We start from the raw sequence: 19,703 nt of genomic DNA on the forward strand, positions 1-19,703 counted from the left end.
CCCCCACCCTGTTATCCAGGTAGCCAGTGACCTTTGATTTCAGTCTTTTCACTGCTTGATCTCTCAGCAGCTTTCTGAACTGCTGACCAATCTTCCTTGTCAATATATTTTTTCCTGTCTCTCTTGTGGCACTGTCTACTGGATTTCCTACGTCCTTGGCTCTTCCATTGGTTTTGACTAGTAATAATGAACACAAACATTCACTGGAGACTTGCTAGTACCTCATTTCGTTTTTCACATTAAATGCTTTCACATTAAATGCTTATAGTAGTCATACTATTAATAAATGGGCGGACCCAAGTCTGTTTCCTTCTAGAGCCCCATGTTCAAACAAATATGCCACACGGTCTCATTTCTGGAGGGACAGGACATCTATGATTAGCGACCCAAGGAAGAAAGGGTGGGCTTGAGAGGGTGAGAGGGAGAGCTAAGGGGCAGCACAGAGTAGTGGAAAGAGCTCAGATGCTAGAGTCAGTTGGGTCCTTGGTTCTTAAAGGCATCATCCTCAGAGCCATTGCTCAGGGACGGCCACGAGGCTGAAGATCCCCTATGCGACCACAAGGTGGCAGCATGAAGAAGCGAGAGTCCCTGACGCAGCTTCCATCCCCTGGGGTAGTTAGTGTGTTCGGAGCGCTGGTATCCCTGCGTGCTTTCTGCTGAGTGCCCACCCCTCCATTCCGGCAGGTCCTCTCTTCCAGCCCCGTTATTCCTCTTCTTTCCACCCCGCGACACAGCCTCCCTCTAGTCTCTTGAGCTGGGCTCAGAGGGATAGTGACAGAGCTCAGTCCCTTTGGGTAGGAGTCAGGGTCAGCTTTCCTTGGGCGTCTGAGCAGAGCGTCAGTGCCAGGGAGACCCGACTCGTTCACTCTCCATCACTCTACACACTCCTGAGGGGCCCCAGAGAAGCTATAACTGGGCGGCCTCCATGCGCTGGGGAAGCACTGGTGGTGAGTGCAGCAGGCTCAGCCCAGGGAGGTTAGGCAACGGGAAGGTCCGCAGAGACAGGCACAGAAGGCTCATTGCATAAGGAAGCCGGGACTTGATCAGTCAGCTTGGCTGCTTGGAGAGGTCTTCTAGTGTACACCTTTTCCAGATCACAGTAGCCCGGTTCCTGGACCTTGTTCCTACACAGAGGAATTTCTTCAAGCCTGTGAGACCCGTTCCAAGCTTTGCCTATCCTTTGTCCCAGGACAGGACTCCTCAGTTCCTGCCTCCTACTCTTCACTTAAGCAAGGCAAGGGGAATTACTTCACCAGGAAAAAAATGTGTGTGAGTGTGTACGTGTGTGTGTATGTGCACGTGTGTGTTGTGGTGGTGGTGGTGGTGATTGGTGATGAAGAAGGAAACTGAAGCTGGGCTGGAAAGTTGAGTTAGAGGAACACTGTGAAGGGCCTTGTCTGCATACTGTGGAGTTACTAGTTCTCACTTTATCTGGAACGCTATGGGAATCACTCCTAACTTGCTCAGCAGGAGCCCCAGGTGTCCAGTTTTGCTGTTTAGATGGCAGTGGTGTGGAAGGTGGTTTGGAATAGACTAGGTTTGGAGGCAGGGAGGTAAGTTGGAAGGCTCTTTTTATAATCAGGGCAGAGTGGATAATATAATTAAGTTGGGAGGAGGTGTATTAAGAGGAACGGCCCCAATAATTAATTGGAAAAGTTGAATTGCATGTGGAGGTGAAAGAGGAGAGGGGTCAAGATGAGACCAGCTGCCCTGACTTTGGGTGATGTGGGTTCTGAGCAGTGGCATTCTCTGAGATCAGGAACAGGTTTGGAAGGGGTCCCTGTTAGAGGCAAGATGAGTGGGAGGCCCATAGGCTATCCAGGTAGAAATATCAAGGAGGCGGTAGGTTATATGGCTGAATCTCAGGACACAGGCTTAGAACCAGTGTGGTCCGTAGAGAGAAAGAAGTTGAGCCTGGGACGTTGTGTGATCACCAGGGAGAGTAGGTGGAGGGAGGGGTGTGCCTGTGAACACTGTGGAGTAACAGCAGCAGCACTGGCTGATTTTCTGTTCATGTCTCAGCTGCATCTGATTTCCATGACATGCTCCTCTTGCTGAGCGCAACCTGGGACTGACTCTCACCTGGGGCTTGAGAGATCCTGATGGCAGATGCTGTTTATTGTTCGTTTGGGAGCTGGAAATGGAAATGATAGTCCCTCTTGATTCACCTCCCTGCCCCCAAGAACACCAGAACAACTTTCCCCAAAGTTCTCTGATTTAAAGCACAAATTTCCTACGGGAAAGGGGCTTATCATTTTTTGTTTGTTTGTTTGTTTGTTTTGTTTTGTTTTTGAGTTGGTGTCTCGCTGTGTCACCCAGGCTGGAATGCAGTGGGGGTGATCTCGGCTCACTGCAGCCTCTGCCGCCCAGGTTCAAACGATTCTCCTGCCTCAGCCTCCTGAGTAGCTGGGATTACAGGTGCGCTCCACCACGCCTGGCTAACTTTTGCATTTTTAATAGAGGCAGGGTTTCACCATGTTGGCCTGGCTGGTCTCGAACCCCTGACCTTGTGATCCGCCCACCTCGGCCTCTCAAAGTGCTGGGATTACAGATGTGAGCCACTGTACCCAGCGGGGCTTATTGTTTTTTAAAAAGATTTCCAAAACCTTGTCCTGGCAATTCTGATTTTCTGGGCCTGGAGCAGGATCTGGAGGGATGGTGTTGTCAATTACTTTAGATGTTTCTATCAGGAAAGTTTGAGAAATGGTATTCAGGCCTAAACACAAACCTCTCTTGAAATCTCATCCCAGACTGAGCCCCTGCTCCCTATCTTAAATTAGATTATAGTAGGTCTTAAAGGCAGCTATAGACAGAGCCTCTAAATCTGAACCCAGACCCACCCTAACCCCAGGATACATCAGAAGAGCTGGTCAGTGTGGACCATTCTGAGCAATCCTGCAAGTCTACTCTGATGGGAAAAGGCTAAGAGCAGTGCGCTGGGCAGCAACATCAGCTCTGAAGATGCAGGACTGTCTTACATGTTTTATGAGTGGATCTTCACACACTGAGATTCATGGGACAGTAATAGAATCTGCTTGTGCTGCACTGGGGCCTTGGAGGGTCAGGGTAAGGCTCAAGGTGTCCAGGAAGTTGTATATAAGGAGAATCAGAGCAGAGAGAGACTAGGATTCAGAATTACCAGGATGACTTTGTCCTGTTTGTTACTGTCACCACTCCAATGCCTTTTCCTCATTAGTCCTTTCTCTCCTCTGAGCCACAACTAAATGATGTTTCTACTTTTCCCTTTCCTAGACCCTGGATTTGGCATGCAGAAGCCCCAGCTCTTGGTCCCTATCATAGCCACTTCAAATGGAAATCTGGACCACGCAGCATACTTCCTTCTGGTGGGTATCCCTGGCCTGGGGCCTACTATACACTTTTGGCTGGCTTTCCCATTGTGTTTTATGTATGCCTTGGCCACCCTGGGTAACCTGACCATTGTCCTCATCATTCGTGTGGAGAGGCGACTGCATGAGCCCATGTACCTCTTCCTGGCCATGCTTTCCACTATTGACCTAGTCCTCTCCTCTGTCACCATGCCCAAGATGGCCAGTCTTTTCCTGTTGGGCATCCAGGAGATCGAGTTCAACATTTGCCTGGCCCAGGTGTTCCTTATCCATGCTCTGTCAGCCGTGGAGTCAGCTGTCCTGCTGGCCATGGCTTTTGACCGCTTTGTGGCCATTTGCCACCCATTGCGCCATGCTTCTGTGCTGACAGGGTGTACTGTGGCCAAGATTGGACTATCTGCCCTGACCAGGGGGTTTGTATTCTTCTTCCCACTGCCCTTCATCCTCAAGTGGTTGTCCTACTGCCGAACACATACTGTCACACACTCCTTCTGTCTGCACCAAGATATTATGAAGCTGTCCTGTACTGACACCAGGGTCAATGTGGTTTATGGACTCTTCATCATCCTCTCAGTCATGGGTGTGGACTCTCTCTTCATTGGCTTCTCATATATCCTCATCCTGCGGGCTGTTTTGGAGCTGTCCTCTCGGAGGGCAGCACTCAAGGCTTTCAACACCTGCATCTCCCACCTCTGTGCTGTTCTGGTCTTCTATGTACCCCTCATTGGGCTCTCGGTGGTGCATAGGCTGGGTGGTCCCACCTCCCTCCTCCATGTGGTTACAGCTAATACCTACTTGCTGCTACCACCTGTAGTCAACCCCCTTGTCTATGGAGCCAAGACCAAAGAGATCCGTTCAAGGGTCCCCCGTATGTTCTCACAAGGTGGCAAGTGAGACACCTTAGTGTCTCGCTTCTACTACTACTACAGAACATGGGAATATTAGGATCCTATTGAATGCCTTGGTGATTAAAGTATCAAACCTATTGTGCTGTCTTCTTCCAGCAATTTAAGTAGATCATGTATTCTGTCTCCAGGAATGTGTTAGTACTGAACTTATGACCCTGTCTGGACATCCTGGAGAATGACTGCACTAGTCCCTCTGCTATGGTGGTCTTGCCTTCTCCTTCTCTCTCAGCTAGAAAATACATCTAGTTTTGACATGGGGAGGCTGTAAAGATCACACCTCATGGTTCATTCCAGTTTTGAAGTATGATTTTAATGTTCTTGCCCCCATGTGCCCATGTTGGTGAATTTGCATGGACTATAAACATTATTGCAAATACCCTAAAGTGGTTACCCAGCCATAATCAGGGGTTAATGAAGGTATTTGGGGAATAGTAACTGGAGAGACAGCAACAAGACAAGAGGCAGCTCACATGCAATGTTGAAGTTTCTGTATGCAAGAGGGTGTGTTGGCAGATTTGTGAAATCTGCCAATTTGCATCTGTGTGGCTCTCTGTACGACTATTTGTCCATAAGGGTGCCATGTATTCTGGTTGTGGGTGTGAATATGTGGGTGTGTTTATGTGGACACTTGCTTTTCAGTGTGCGTATATGTGAGAGAGAGGGTGCACACATGGAATACGTACTGGTTGTGTCCTGGTGAGTGTGGTAGCTATGTCCTGGCACATGTATGTTTCATGAGACGTGTCTCTGATTGCGCATTTGTATTTCTGTGGTATCTGTTAGTTGGTATATGATATGTGTCTACGTGAGAATGCTGGTGTCTGTATCTGCATGGTGGGCAGTACCTTTATGTGTATCTGGTAAGAATGCTGCCTCTACCTTTTCTTCCTATTTGTACTATGTGAATGTGGTGCATGAATGTGTGGAATGTGTAGTATTGGGATGCTTGTATCTTTCAGCGTGTTTGAGTATATGTCCACTGTGCATAATATTTGAGATGTAAAACCATTTTGTGTGGTATATGTGTTATTAGTTGTAAGTCGGTGAAATGTACATCTGAATTCTGTGTGCATATTGTTGGTACTGATGCTATTTTCGTGCATATGTCTAGTGTATATGTTTTAAGGCAAACTTTGTGTGTTGGGTGTGTATGTGACACGAATGGGGACAGCATCTGTATTTCTGAGTATTGATTGATGTGTGGTGTCTGTATGTATCTTGGAATGGAAGAGGGAGATTGAAGAAGTCTGGCTGTGAGCAGCAGAAATAATTTCCAAAGTTGAGTGACATGACTCTAAGATGCCCAGTTTCTCGGCCTGGGATCAGCCTGGGTGATAGCTCAGTCTGTGGGAATGAAAGGAAACACGGTGCTTCCTTGCTCCACCTTTTCACAGGCCAGACCACACCTTCTTCATCCTGAACACAAGGATTTCAAGGGCTTTTGTTACCTCTTCCTACCTTTCCTGCCTCTGCTATCTGAGGCACTGGCCTCCCTAAACCCTGCCCTCCTGCCTCAATAGCAGGTCATGGTATCCTCACCTCTCCCTTCCCTTTTTGGCTTGTCTGCCAAACATGTATAAAAGTCCTTGGTTCCCCATCTCCACTAAAAATACAACAATTAGCTGGGTATGATGGCGCGTGCCTGTAGTCCCAGCTCGTTGGGAGGCTGAGGCAGGAGAATCACTTGAGCCCGGGAGGTGGAGGTTGCAGTGAGCTGAGATCATGCCATTGCACTCCAGCCTGGTGACAGAGCAAGACTCTGTGTCAAAAAAAAAAAAAAAAAAAAAAAGCCTTGGTTGTAGGGAGTTTCTCCTAATCCCTCTGGGAAAGCAAGTGTGGAGGGGAAGCCAGTCAGTCTCCCTTCTGTTGCCGCATGGAAACTCCCTTAAGGCAGGAAGCTGAAAAAACTGTAGCATTCACCTCATTATTCACCTTGTCTCATGTCTCACTGTCCTTCCACATGTCTCACTGTTACTCCATATTGGATGGAAGTAGAAGTCCCTTTGGTATTTTTTAAAGTCTTTGCCATGTCTAAGTTAATGAGGTTAATGGAGGCAGCAGAGATGGCTCCAGGGTTCTGATAGCAAGTGTCAGGCTGCATGCTCTGCAGGCACCAGAAACTGTTGTCACCAGTAATTTTGATGTGGTCTGAGTTAGAATGGTCTGATTTGCCATGATCTATTTTAGCATAGCTTGATTTAACGTGTCCTGTGTTCTGAATTTAAAACTTACGTTGTGAAACTGATCAGTAAAAAATAAGGGGAGACCAACTAAAAATCATGTTGTTCTATTTATAGATGTAGTTTTTACTTATTTCAAAATACGAGGTATTTAGTTTTACATTCAAATTGTTCTCTAACTCTCTAAAATGTTCTCTGACTATTTTTGCCCTTAAGGGAGAAACCAGATGTCATTGGTCTTACATGGCTGGTGTTGGGGGTAGGGAGGGTTAAAGAAACCACGTTCTCTGTCCTCAGCCAGAAGTTCAGTAATCCAAGGCCAGAGAGTGGACGGCAGAGGCACTGTCCCTGGGGACCTTGGTTATAAGTTATCCAGACACAGGGATCAGAGCCTGGGAGACAAAAAAAAGATGTAGCCCTAGGGCTTTGGGAAAAGGAGGATGGACCCAGTGAATTCCACGCTTAGCAAGGACCTAAACAGTGTCCCCCAAATGAGAGAAGGGAGGACAGAAAGAACACTTCAGGATGGAAATGGGCTGACACTTAACCGTGGAGTGTCTCTGCAAACTTCCTTTGCCATTCTCCTGTTTGAGTTTGATAAACTGAGAAAAGACTTGGATAAAGACCGTCACGAAGACTACACTAATGAGTTTCTTCTAGCTTTTTTCTACTCACTTTCCCTATCTATCCTTCACATTGGGAGTTGGCATGAGGATCCCAGCAGCCCATCAGGGGAGGACTCTAGAGATCCCTTTCCCCATTGCCTCTCCTTCCCATACCCCCAGGCATATCCTCCCAGGGCACGGAAGCTGAGAAGCAGTCCAGAACCACAGTGGGCTAGTGAGGGGTACCTGCTGATGTACCCTTTGGACAGCATTCTGCCCCACCCTGCAGGAAGAAGCAGAAGGAGGGAGAGGGTGAGTCAGAGAATAAATAACCCTGACCAGGGAGGTCCAAGGGAGTAGGCGGAGACAGAGAGGCTGTATTTCAGTACAGCCTGCCAGACGTCTTCTGGAGGAAGACTGGACAAAGGGGGTCACACATTCCTTCCATACGGTTGAGGTGAGTGCAGGAGGCCAGGGGCATGTCCAGGTGCATGGGTTACTTGCAGCTGGGGGTCTCCCGTTAGACTTGCTGAGTGCATGAGAAGCCAGGCTGTGAAGAACCAGAAGTGGGAGATGTGTAGGAAGCCCCTGACTCAAAGGACAGGCAGCCTTAGTGATCTCTAGGTTTGTGTGCTGAACAGAAGCATGTGGGTGCTGGAGGTAGCCTAAGGGTAGTTTTCAAGCAGTTTTTCAGTGATTAGTTTACTAGCATGCCCATCTAGAGGCTGGCAGGGGCTGATGTGAATGAGGACAGAGGCCAGAGGACAGGCTGGGCTGGGGTTAGACTGGGGCTGCATTGGGGTTGGGTTGGGGTTTGGTGTGTGAACAGGGTGAACGTGGTTGAAGCTCAGTCTATGGCTGGGGATGAGGCTGCAGCTGGGGTGGAAGTGGGGCTCTGAGTGAGGTTGGTTTCATTGTATGCTGTACATCAGGAGTCAGGCTGTGGCTGAGACTGGGACTTAGTAATCTTCCTGGGGCTCTGATCTCAGCTTGGTCTGTGTCTAGGATCAGGATTCAGTCTTCAGCCCATTTAAAAAGTAGATTAGTGTCCACACGGCAGCACCCCTTGCCTTGTACTCTTTACCCTAGCTACACTAAGTCACTTTCAGCTTTCCGAACAAGGTCTGTTCTCTTTCTCTCTGGCTCTTTGTATTAGCCAGGATGTATTTTTAAAAACAAACTGGATAAGGTCTGTTGCTGAAATTCCCCCAAGTCACTCAGAATTAAACCAAAGCTCCTTGCCATACCCTGCAAGACCCTGTTACCTGATGAGGTCCTTGCCCTCCTCCCACCTCATCTTCTCAAACTCTGTTGTGCTCTTGATGCTCTGGCCACCTTGACCTTCCTTTTGTTCCGTGAATCCCCCAATATCATTCTTGCTGGGGGCCGCTTTTCTCTTGCTGTCTCCCACGGTTGGAATGCACTTTCCCTGGATCTTAGAATGGCTGGTGTTTTCTCATCACATGTCACATCCTTAAGAGAGGCTTTTTCTGACCCCTGTCTCCAGTATGAGTGTCCTGCACCCATCTTCCTCTGTCCTATCACTCTTTCTTTCGTGCCCTTATCTTCAACTGAAATTTTATTTGTTTACTTCTCATTATTGGCCTCATGTTATATGAGCTCCATAAAAGCCATCATCTTGTCTGATTTATCTACTGTTTCATCTCCAGTTTTTGACACTCAATATGTTTTTGTTGTCTAACCGAATGCTGCTGTGCCCCGCCCAATTAACTGCCTGTGCCGTTGCCCCATTACCTGCCTGCAGCAGGTCCCGCCACTGCCATGGCTTAAATGTCACCTCCTCAGGGAAGCCCTTGGAACCTAAAAAGCTGGCTGAGCTATTGTTGTCTTTGCTTCTGAGGCCCTTTTGCTTCCCCTTGTCCCAGAACTTATCATAATGTGCTGTGATGGCTGCATATTTGTCTCAATTTCTCCCCATCCTTGGAAGGCTGGAACGATATCTCTGGTACTCAGTGGAGTCTGGCACAGAAGTCCATCAATGATTGTTGAAAAAATGAGTACACTGATCAAAATCCCACTTTGGGCATTTCCCTTGCCTTACATTTGCTTGCAGCCAGAATAGCTCTACAGGGAACTGGTAACTAGGTGTAGCTTTGCAGATCTTTAGAACACTTATCTGGTCCTACTCAGGAAGTGGAGGAGCAGAGACCTGAAACCTAGGAACTCTGCCTAGGGGTGATTTTAGGTGGTCAGGCTGACTTGAGTGAGCAGGGTGGGGTGAGGGCTCACTTTGCTTTTTGGGAGTTAGAAATTGCTCTCTCTCATCTTTCCATTTTCATCTTGGCCATTTTAAGAAGAATGGCCAACACCTTGCAAGGGTTCATCTGCTTTATTAAATACAAGCAAGGAGTGGGGCACAGTGGATGCAGATAATTTGAGTGGAAGTGATTCTGGGGCTACTACCCTCACTAAGTGTTAGGGAAGGGACTCTATTTAAGAATCAAGTGACAAGCTCCTCCAGTCCTTGCCAGCCACAGCATTGCCCCTGAGGTCTGCCTTCCCTCTCCGTGCCTGGGATGAGGAACCAGAGGCTCCCAGGTATGTCTAGGCTTCTCTCCAGGGACATTCTTTTCTAAATATTCCCAGAGGCTGACAGCAGCGCCAGAGGCCCTGACTCCATTGCTCTGGGCATGAAACATTCTGTGTGTTTAGCCCAGATAATGACACTGACAATGAATCTCCTCCTGGTTCTCCTTCCACACTGAACCTAAGTGGGGAGAGCTGGTCATGTGTCCTGAGTCCGAGAGGGGCCCCTGGACTCATGGGTCGTCAGTGTTGGATTCCTGAGAGATTAATATTGAAATAGTGCTTACAAAGCGAAGTCCCTTCTTAAGGAGACATGGAGAGGGGTAGGGCAGTAGCTTGGCATATTGTAAAGCAATGGATTTAGCACTAAGGGCTCTAACTAACCCTCAACATCCTTATCTGTCAAATGGGATTAATGATATCTGCTTGACAGGTGGATGAGAGGCTCTAATTAGATAATAAGGAAATACTTGGTAGAGGACAAGCCTTTTAATCTCCATTGCGGGGCCTACCCACCTCACAGCCTTTGGAGTTAGGGCTGAAAGAGGAGGTGAGTGTCCCAAGTTCCAGTGCAGAAGAGTCTTCTTTGCAGCCCTCTTGGTTTCCCTTCTAAGAGTATACCCAGGGCAGCCGTGCTACTTACCAAGCCCTTCTTATACCTTGCCTTTTGGGTGGATTTTATTAGCTTTCAGAAGGTGCAGCAAAATTAAAGGCAGCCTAGAATGAGGGAAAGTGTATAGGCCTTGGTATGAGACTATCTAGGTTAAGTTTCTGCATTGCCAGTCACCTGTTAAACTTTGGTTATGTTATTTAATGTCTTGGAGCCTCAGTTTTCTCACCCATAATATAGAAAGGATCCATAGTACTCACCCATAATATAGAGAGGATCCATGGTGCAGCAAGAAGGGATGTTGATGACTTTGGCCCCTTTGCCTGAAGTTCTAGGTTAAATCGGTTTCTCTGCCTTAAACTTTCCCTTCCCAGCAGATTGAATTAAACACCCTCACCTTCTGCAGAGCTGTTCCCAGATTAGAGATAATATTTATACAGATGGCACTGTATAGTTTCTGTCATTTTGTAGGTGCTCAATAATCTATGTTCATATTATAAAAACAACAAAATCAGGGTTAAAGGTGACCTCATTGTTCTCTTGGGTCAGAAGAGATAGGGCTAATAGGCTAATGGTACACCTTTGGAGTACCATCTCACTAAGTTCTAATCACTAACAGCTGCTCAAGCTGGAAGGCCATCTGGAAGTCTTCTGTCCCTCTGCCTGTCTTGTGGAGGGACTGTGGAACATTGGGATGCTTCAGGGCTGGCCAGTCTGAAGGGTGGCACTTGGGCCCTCTGGCTGGCTTCCTCTCCATCCCTTCATTTCTCTCCTGCTGTCTGGTTTATCTCTCTGACTGCTTTTTCACGGGTCTATGAGAAGGAGTTCTAGGGAAGAATGTGAGGATGGGCTGGTGAGGGGGGATGGGCTGGCATTAGGAGACAGAGTTCTGAAGCCCGGGGGAAGGAAGGGAGAGGACTGAAGGCCTCCACGTGGATTTCCAGTCTTTACAGCTGGGAGCTCCTGTTCCCCTATTCCTGAGAAAAGGTTAAGATGTCCTTCATAGTTCCTGAAGAAACATTCCTGGAACTTGCTAAGATAGTTCAACTTATTCACAGAAAATCTCAGCACAGGGCTATTCCTTGGGGATTAGAGCAGCGTGTGGGCTTTCTAAAAAAAAAAAAATGCTTTGTTAGTTTATTTTTTCTTGATTGTGCCTTGTTTTCAAAATAATTTAGTTCCAAGTTCCTCCAGAGCTCAAAACCATCTCACTGAGTTTTAATTACTAACAGCTGCTCAAGCTGGAAGGCCACCTGGAAGTCATCTGGTCCCTCTGCCTGTCTCGTGGAAGGACTGTTGAACATTGGGACGCTTCAGGGCTGGCCAGTCTGAACGGTGGCACTTGAGCTCTCTGGCTGGCTCCTTCTCCATCCATTCATTTCTCTCCTGCTGTAGTCTTCTGGGGTCCAGGCTGATATTTTAGCCCCAGCGATAGCTGCCCATTTTATACTGCCTAGGCACCTCCTTCCCAGGCCAGCTGAATCTTCCTTTTGTTGATTTCTGGTATCTTTGTATCAGTGCCCAGTCTTGCTATTGTGAGAAACTGACTGCTAGTAAATATGTGTGTGTATGAGTGTATACATACAGGCCGAGTGGTGATTAAGGTGACAAATTTGGGGAATTGAAAAGTATATGAAATTTCATACATTTTCAGAGACCTTGTTGCCCATTTTTGTGGAAAACAATGCACTACGTGTACTCCGATTTGGTTTTTACAATTCCTTTAGACATGCCTTATCTCATACCATTTCACAGCAGCACTATGCAGTTATTATTATTCACTGCATTTATTTAGCACCAAGACTTGTGTTCTAAGCCCCAGGATTCTGCTCACCACATCACTCTACCTTCAGAGGCAATAGTGTTGCATATGCCCAGCCAGAGTTCTTTCCCAGTGTGTTTCCTATGACGGCACATTTTTTAAATCCTGAGTATCAACCTGCTCTGCCATATCTGTTCATGTAAAACTGATGGATAGCATGGATATCTGACCCTCTGGAGTACCAGAACCTTCTTGCCAGTGTTTCCAGGTGAGGGATCTTAGGTCTATCCTGCTCTTAGGCACAAATTGTGCTGCATGTCCACTTTGCATTTATTAGGACCAAGACCTTGCAGCTGCTCTGTTTTTTTTAATACATATTTCTCTGGCCCTCCAGCTCCTTGGGTAAGAAAGGACTTTTCTGTTTGACCCTAAAGATTATTTTTACAAAATTAAAATTACTCTGCACTGACCTTCCAAACATCATCTCATCCTTCTCAAAAGTCTCTCTAGTACAGATAACAGGCAGTCTTAACTATGCCCTTGGCTGTGTTACCCTCACTAGATGTATACTAAGAGACTCTCCTGTTGATAAAACTCATTTTCATCTTCCAAAGCATTAACTAAACAATTAATAAATATAATAAGGTTCCTGGTGTTCAGGAGCTCATAATTCAGGGGAAAATATAGCAATAATTATAGTTACTATTATCAAGAGGGTAAATACTTTAAAAAGACCTAAATAATGTTCTTTTTGAGCACAGAACAGTAAGTATTTAATTATGCCTAGGTAAAAAAGGCTTAGGAAAAGTAGTATAGGAGAGAGACAGTAAGCCAGGATGTGAACAATGAGTGTGGGAAGTCAAGGAGGAAGATCTGGGAGGAACAGTTTTTCTAGACAAGGGGATGAGAAGTAAAAAAAGACAGAAAGACACAGAGTCATGGGAATCAAGGCTATATTTGTGAAATAGCATGAACTCCAATGTGGCTAGATCATAGGGATCATGGTGAGGAGTGGTGAGGGAGGAACCCAGGCCCAGATGATGAAAGTCAGACCTTTAGCCATGTCATAAGAAATTTAGTCTTTACTCTAGAATCAATTTGGAGTTTCAAGGGTATTTTTTAAAATAATAGGCAGCGAGCTGGTTTCATCTGGTTAGATTGTTGGGACTTTGTGGATGAGGAAGGTTACCCTAGAGACGTGGCAGTCAGGATCAGAGAACCTGGCTTGTATGATGGTTCAGGCCACCATAACAGAAAAAAAGAAACACTGGAGGAAAATGGTTAACAGCAACAGATATTATTTTTTGCATACTTACTATGTGTGAGGTATTGTGTTAAGTGCTTTACATTTATCATCTCATTTAATCTTCACATTGACCCCCTATTAGCCAGGGACTCTTATAATCATTTTAATGATGAGGATGCTGAGGCTTAGAAAGGTTAAATGATTTACCCCAGATCACACAGCTCTAGAGGTTTTAGACTGGGTTTAGAATGCATGATTGATTTCAAAGATCATAGTTTCAATGGCTATATAATACTGCCTCTGAAAGAGTTTGTTTTTTGAACATGGAGAGTTTGATGTGCTTGAAAGACGATTAGGTGAACCCTTTTAGTAAGTCTTCCGAATTATGAACCTGGATTACAAAAGAGAATTCAGGGTTCATTAAATAGGTTTGGGGATCAATTGTTTGTATAACAAAAATGGATTTACTGAAGGGGATGAGATGGCCCAGGAAGAGAATATAGAACAGGAAGAGCACTGAAGATACAATCTTGGAGAGGAGAGTGAAGATCCAGAAATGAAACCAATAATTAGTGATTAGAGAGAGCCGAGGAACAGCAGAAAGGAGAGGGAGAAGCTCTAAGAAGGAGGAAAGTGCTCCTGGTGCCACATGCTGCACAGAAGCTGCAGCAGCGAGAAGGGACATTGATGACTTTGGCCCTTTGCCTGAAGTTCTAGGTTAAATATGGTTTCTCTGTCTTAAACCTTCCCTTCCCAGCAGATTGAATTAAACTCTCTCACCCTCTGTTCTACTATTCATGCTCCCATTGTTTTCCCACTAATTTCCATCTGGTCTGAGGAAACCTCTGGGTGACCGCTTGATGCTGGTACAAAGATTTGTGACACACCCTGAGCCCATGGGACCTCTCCTGATGCTGGCCATGAATTCTGACTTATGCTCAGCTGCTTTCTGGTAACCAGTGCAGAAACCCCTATCCCAGCTCTCAAACATTCAAGGGCCAAATCTATGTAAAAACTACAATACACATGATCTAATAAATACAGGTTGAGTATCCCTAATCCAAACATCCAAAATCTGAAATGCTCCAAAATCTGAAACTTTTGGAGCACCAACATGATGCTCAAAGAGAATGCTCACTGCAGCATTTCAAATTTCGGATTTTTGCATTAGGGATGCTGATCTGGGTATGTATAATGCAAATATTCAAAAAAAAAGTCCCAAATCGGAAACACTTCTGGTTTCAAGCATTTAAGATAAGGGCTACTCTATAGTAGGAGCACATGAATATTTGTAGATGGAGGAAAGAAAGGGAGGGAGGGAGGGAATCAGTTCGCTCTTAACAGACACATACAATCTGAGATGACCCAAGTCTGACATTTTCCACCTCAGTAATATCAAATCATTTTTATAGTCAGATTCAGTTTGTTTGCAGACTGAATTCTGCCATAGGATTGATTATGCCTCCAGTGCTTCTAATGCCATCACCCCTCAGGGTTAGTATTCTAGTTGTATCAATCTCACTTTCTTAGATTGGGTGGGTCTCCTAGAAGCAGAACCTGAGGTGGGGGTTCTTGTCCAAATGACATATTGAGGGAGTACAGGGCCATGAGAAGAAGAAGGAGGGAATCCTGGTAGGGCAGGGGAAGAAAGCTAAGCAGGGCTGTGGTCTCAGCTGGAGACAAGCCTCAGGCTGGTTCCTTGGGAAGCTCTGAAGTACAAATTGCATCAAAGTGTTTGTTGCACCCAGAGGCAATGGGGCTCACCTTTGGTACCCCTTATGTCAGGCAGCCACTGGCCTCTAGATGTGCATCATGGAGGCACAGTGTAACCTTCCTGGGTGAGGTGCCTCCCATTTGACCAAGGACAATCCTCTGGAAAGAAGGGGAGCTGTGAGCCTTTAGCACTCAACGCTCAGTGCAGATGGGAGATGGTTACATTGGCTTTGTGAATGGGGTCTGGCTGGGACACCAACGGTATCCACTATAGCCGTCATTCTTTATTTGAAATAAACTGAGTAGTCTGGACAAGTGTAAAGCTTTGGGTGGTCATTTGGACAAGAAGGTAATGTAGAGTTAGAGTTCAGGATTAATTCAGTGTCAGTTTTTTATTGGATTACAGTTTATCATAATAAAATAGAATATGAATTGTGACTTGAATATCATCAATTCGATCTTTAAGATTGAAATGGTTATTAAAAGGTCAAATATTAAGTTATGTTAAAGTTAGGGCTAAGTCTAGAATTGGGGAGATCATTAGATTAATGATGGGGTTAGGTTTCAGTATTAATCTGTTACTACTAGTGTTGTTACACTTGGACTGGAATTTTTTCTTAAAGATAGTCTAATGATATGCTTAGAATTGCAGTTAGTATTAAGCATAGGGAAGCATAAAGGTAAGCTAGGATAGAGGAAATGGTGAGATATTTTTATCACCTAAGATTCTTTTATATTCAGCCAGTAGCCTTTCTTTGGAGAACTAAATGATTTGGAATATGCTTAAAATTTTTGTCTTAGTCTTTCACTTGCTATCAGGATTAACAATACAGGTGGGGTTAGTAAGTAGGACTGGATGAATTTGTGTCTGGTTCTTGAATTACGTTAGATTATGTGAGATTGCATTTAGAATATGATTAGAATTTGCATAAGGAATGGAATTAGAGTTTGAGTTAGAGAGCAGGACGTCAGGATAGAGTGAGGTGTTAGGTATTGGGATGCTTATGGATCTGACAGTGGCTTATCTTTGCATTCCAGCCTCTACCTGCCTGGTGCTGGTCACAGTTCAGCTTCTTCATGATGGTGGATCCCAATGGCAATGAATCCAGTGCTACATACTTCATCCTCATAGGCCTCCCTGGTTTAGAAGAGGCTCAGTTCTGGTTGGCCTTCCCATTGTGCTCCCTCTACCTTATTGCTGTGCTAGGTAACTTGACAATCATCTACATTGTGCGGACTGAGCACAGCCTGCATGAGCCCATGTATATATTTCTTTGCATGCTTTCGGGCATCGACATCCTCATCTCCACCTCATCCATGCCCAAAATGCTGGCCATCTTCTGGTTCAATTCCACTACCATCCAGTTTGATGCTTGTCTGCTACAGATGTTTGCCATCCACTCCTTATCTGGCATGGAATCCACAGTGCTGCTGGCCATGGCTTTTGACCGCTATGTGGCCATCTGTCACCCACTGCGCCATGCCACAGTACTTACGTTGCCTCGTGTCACCAAAATTGGTGTGGCTGCTGTGGTGCGGGGGGCTGCACTGATGGCACCCCTTCCTGTCTTCATCAAGCAGCTGCCCTTCTGCCACTCCAATATCCTTTCCCATTCCTACTGCCTACACCAAGATGTCATGAAGCTGGCCTGTGATGATATCCGGGTCAATGTCGTCTATGGCCTTATCGTCATCATCTCCGCCATTGGCCTGGACTCACTTCTCATCTCCTTCTCATATCTGCTTATTCTTAAGACTGTGTTGGGCTTGACACGTGAAGCCCAGGCCAAGGCATTTGGCACTTGTGTCTCTCATGTGTGTGCTGTGTTCATATTCTATGTACCTTTCATTGGATTGTCTATGGTGCATCGCTTTAGCAAGCGGCGTGACTCTCCCCTGCCCGTCATCTTGGCCAATATCTATCTGCTGGTTCCTCCTGTGCTCAACCCAATTGTCTATGGAGTGAAGACAAAGGAGATTCGACAGCGCATCCTTCGACTTTTCCATGTGGCCACACACGCTTCAGAGCCCTAGGTGTCAGTGATCAAACTTCTTTTCCATTCAGAGTCCTCTGATTCAGATTTTAATGTCAACATTTTGGAAGACAGTATTCAGAAAAAAATTTCCTTAATAAAAATACAACTCAGATCCTTCAAATATGAAACTGGTTGGGGAATCTCCATTTTTTCAATATTATTTTCTTCTTTGTTTTCTTGCTACATATAATTATTAATACCCTGACTAGGTTGTGGTTGGAGGGTTATTACTTTTCATTTTATCATGCAGTCCAAATCTAAACTGCTTCTACTGATGGTTTACAGCATTCTGAGATAAGAATGGTACATCTAGAGAACATTTGCCAAAGGCCTAAGCACGGCAAAGAAAAATAAACACAGAATATAATAAAATGAGATAATCTAGCTTAAAACTATAACTTCCTCTTCAGAACTCCCAACCACATTGGATCTCAGAAAAATACTGTCTTCAAAATGACTTCTACAGAGAAGAAATAATTTTTCCTCTGGACACTAGCACTTAAGGGGAAGATTGGAAGTAAAGCCTTGAAAAGAGTACATTTACCTGCGTTAATGAAAGTTGACACACTGTTCTGAGAGTTTTCACAGCGTATGGACACTGTTTTTCCTATTTAATTTTCTTATCAACCCTTTAATTAGGCAAAGATATTATTAGTACCCTCATTGTAGCCATGGGAAAATTGATGTTCAGTGGGGATCAGTGAATTAAATGGGGTCATACAAGTATAAAAATTAAAAAAAAAAAGACTTCATGCCCAATCTCATATGATGTGGAAGAACTGTTAGAGAGACCAACAGGGTAGTGGGTTAGAGATTTCCAGAGTCTTACATTTTCTAGAGGAGGTATTTAATTTCTTCTCACTCATCCAGTGTTGTATTTAGGAATTTCCTGGCAACAGAACTCATGGCTTTAATCCCACTAGCTATTGCTTATTGTCCTGGTCCAATTGCCAATTACCTGTGTCTTGGAAGAAGTGATTTCTAGGTTCACCGTCATGGAAGATTCTTATTCAGAAAGTCTGCATAGGGCTTATAGCAAGTTATTTATTTTTAAAAGTTCCATAGGTGATTCTGATAGGCAGCGAGGTTAGGGAGCCACCAGTTATGATGGGAAGTATGGAATGGCAGCTGTTGAAGATAACATTGGCCTTTTGAGTGTGACTCGTAGCTGGAAAGTGAGGGAATCTTCAGGACCATGCTTTATTTGGGGCTTTGTGTAGTATGGAACAGGGACTTTGAGACCAGGAAAGCAATCTGACTTAGGCATGGGAATCAGGCATTTTTGCTTCTGAGGGGCTATTACCAAGGGTTAATAGGTTTCATCTTCAACAGGATATGACAACAGTCTTAACCAAGAAACTCAAATTATAAATACTAAAACATGTGATCATATATGTGGTAAGATTCATTTTCATTTTCAATCCTCAGGTTCCCTGATATGGATTCCTATAACACGCTTTCATCCCCTTTTGTAATGGATATCATGTTTGGAAATGCCTATTTAATACTTGTATTTGCTGCTGGACTGTAAGCCCATGAGGGCACTGTTTATTATTGAATGTCATCTCTGTTCATCATTGACTGCTCTTTGCTCATCACTGAATCCCCCAGCAAAGTGCCTAGAACATAATAGTGCTTATGCTTGACACTGGTTATTTTTCACCAAACCTGATTCCTTCTGTCCTGAACACATAGCCAGGCAATTTTCCAGCCTTCTTTGAGTTGGGTATTATTAAATTCTAGCCATTACTTCCAATGTGAGTGGAAGTGACATGTGCAATTTCTATACCTGGCTCATAAAACCCTCCCATGTGCAGCCTTTCATGTTGACATTAAATGTGACTTGGGAAGCTATGTGTTACACAGAGTAAATCACCAGAAGCCTGGATTTCTAAAAAAACTGTGCAGAGCCAAACCTCTGTCATTTGCAACTCCCACTTGTATTTGTACGAGGCAGTTGGATAAGTGAAAAATAAAGTACTATTGTGTCAAGTCTCTGAAAATGATTTTGTTGTTCTTAAAGCATTCTAGCCTTGTAAATAAAACACTAATTTCATAGTTGTTGAATAAATAGATTGAAAACTAAAGGAAATAATAACTGAAAACTGAAGGGCTCAGAAAAGTCTGCTCTTCATCCTGTATGCTTACATAAGAGGTATATTTATACCTACATAAGAGGTATAAATTTATCAAAGGAGGAAATATTTCCTTATGCTAGCATAAGTATCACAAAGTCCTTATTAATCATTATGACATCAAGCTGTGTCTCATACAGGTTTCTATTAATTTGCTTTGGATCACTTCCATCCCAACTACTTAGGAAACTTACATTATTGTCTCTTCTCCCTCATAGATATTCAACCTCACTCTCTCAAATGAATCATTCCTAGCATTTATCATGTTCAAGTCCCTTTCCATATTAAAAGCAACAATGACAACAACCAGTATAAATCTGTCTGAACTCATATTCCTTCTGTCTCTTCCCGTTAATAGCCAAATCTCTTAGAGAAGTTATCTGTAACTTACCTTCACTTACACATCTCTCATATAACTCTTCCATTATTCCAGTTTAGTTTTGGCCTTGGTCAAACTACCAAAGAACTTTTACTATACATCATCAGGAACCTCTGTGTGTCTGAGGTTTTAGTTTTTATCTTCCCTGATTTCTCAACAACATTTAACACGGTTGACCACTCTCTTTCTTGATACATTTTCTTCCTTTGCCCTTTGTGGCATCACACTCATGGTT

The 19,703-nt window shown here is 44.7% G+C and overlaps 1 protein-coding gene across 2 annotated transcripts; it reads left to right on the forward strand.

Annotated features, from left to right (window-relative positions):
- Positions 1 to 637: 637 nt before the first annotated feature.
- Positions 638 to 18,957, forward strand: LOC101135347 (olfactory receptor 51E1). Of its 2 annotated transcripts, XM_055355245.2 has the most exons (3): positions 638 to 684; positions 3,253 to 3,344; positions 15,957 to 18,957. In XM_055355245.2, the coding sequence occupies exons 2-3, from the start codon at positions 3,267 to 3,269 to the stop codon at positions 16,950 to 16,952; spliced, it is 1,074 nt and encodes a 357-aa protein (XP_055211220.1). In that variant the 5' UTR covers positions 638 to 684; positions 3,253 to 3,266; the 3' UTR covers positions 16,953 to 18,957. The 2 variants fall into 2 exon arrangements, with proteins under 2 accessions (XP_055211220.1, XP_004050561.1); XM_004050513.5 differs by lacking the exons at positions 638 to 684; positions 3,253 to 3,344 and adding an exon at positions 7,431 to 7,497.
- The last annotated feature ends 746 nt before the right edge of the window (positions 18,958 to 19,703 follow it).

This window comes from Gorilla gorilla, chromosome 9, assembly GCF_029281585.2.
Source record: "Gorilla gorilla gorilla isolate KB3781 chromosome 9, NHGRI_mGorGor1-v2.1_pri, whole genome shotgun sequence".
In the NCBI taxonomy this organism is placed as follows: Eukaryota; Metazoa; Chordata; class Mammalia; order Primates; family Hominidae; genus Gorilla; species Gorilla gorilla.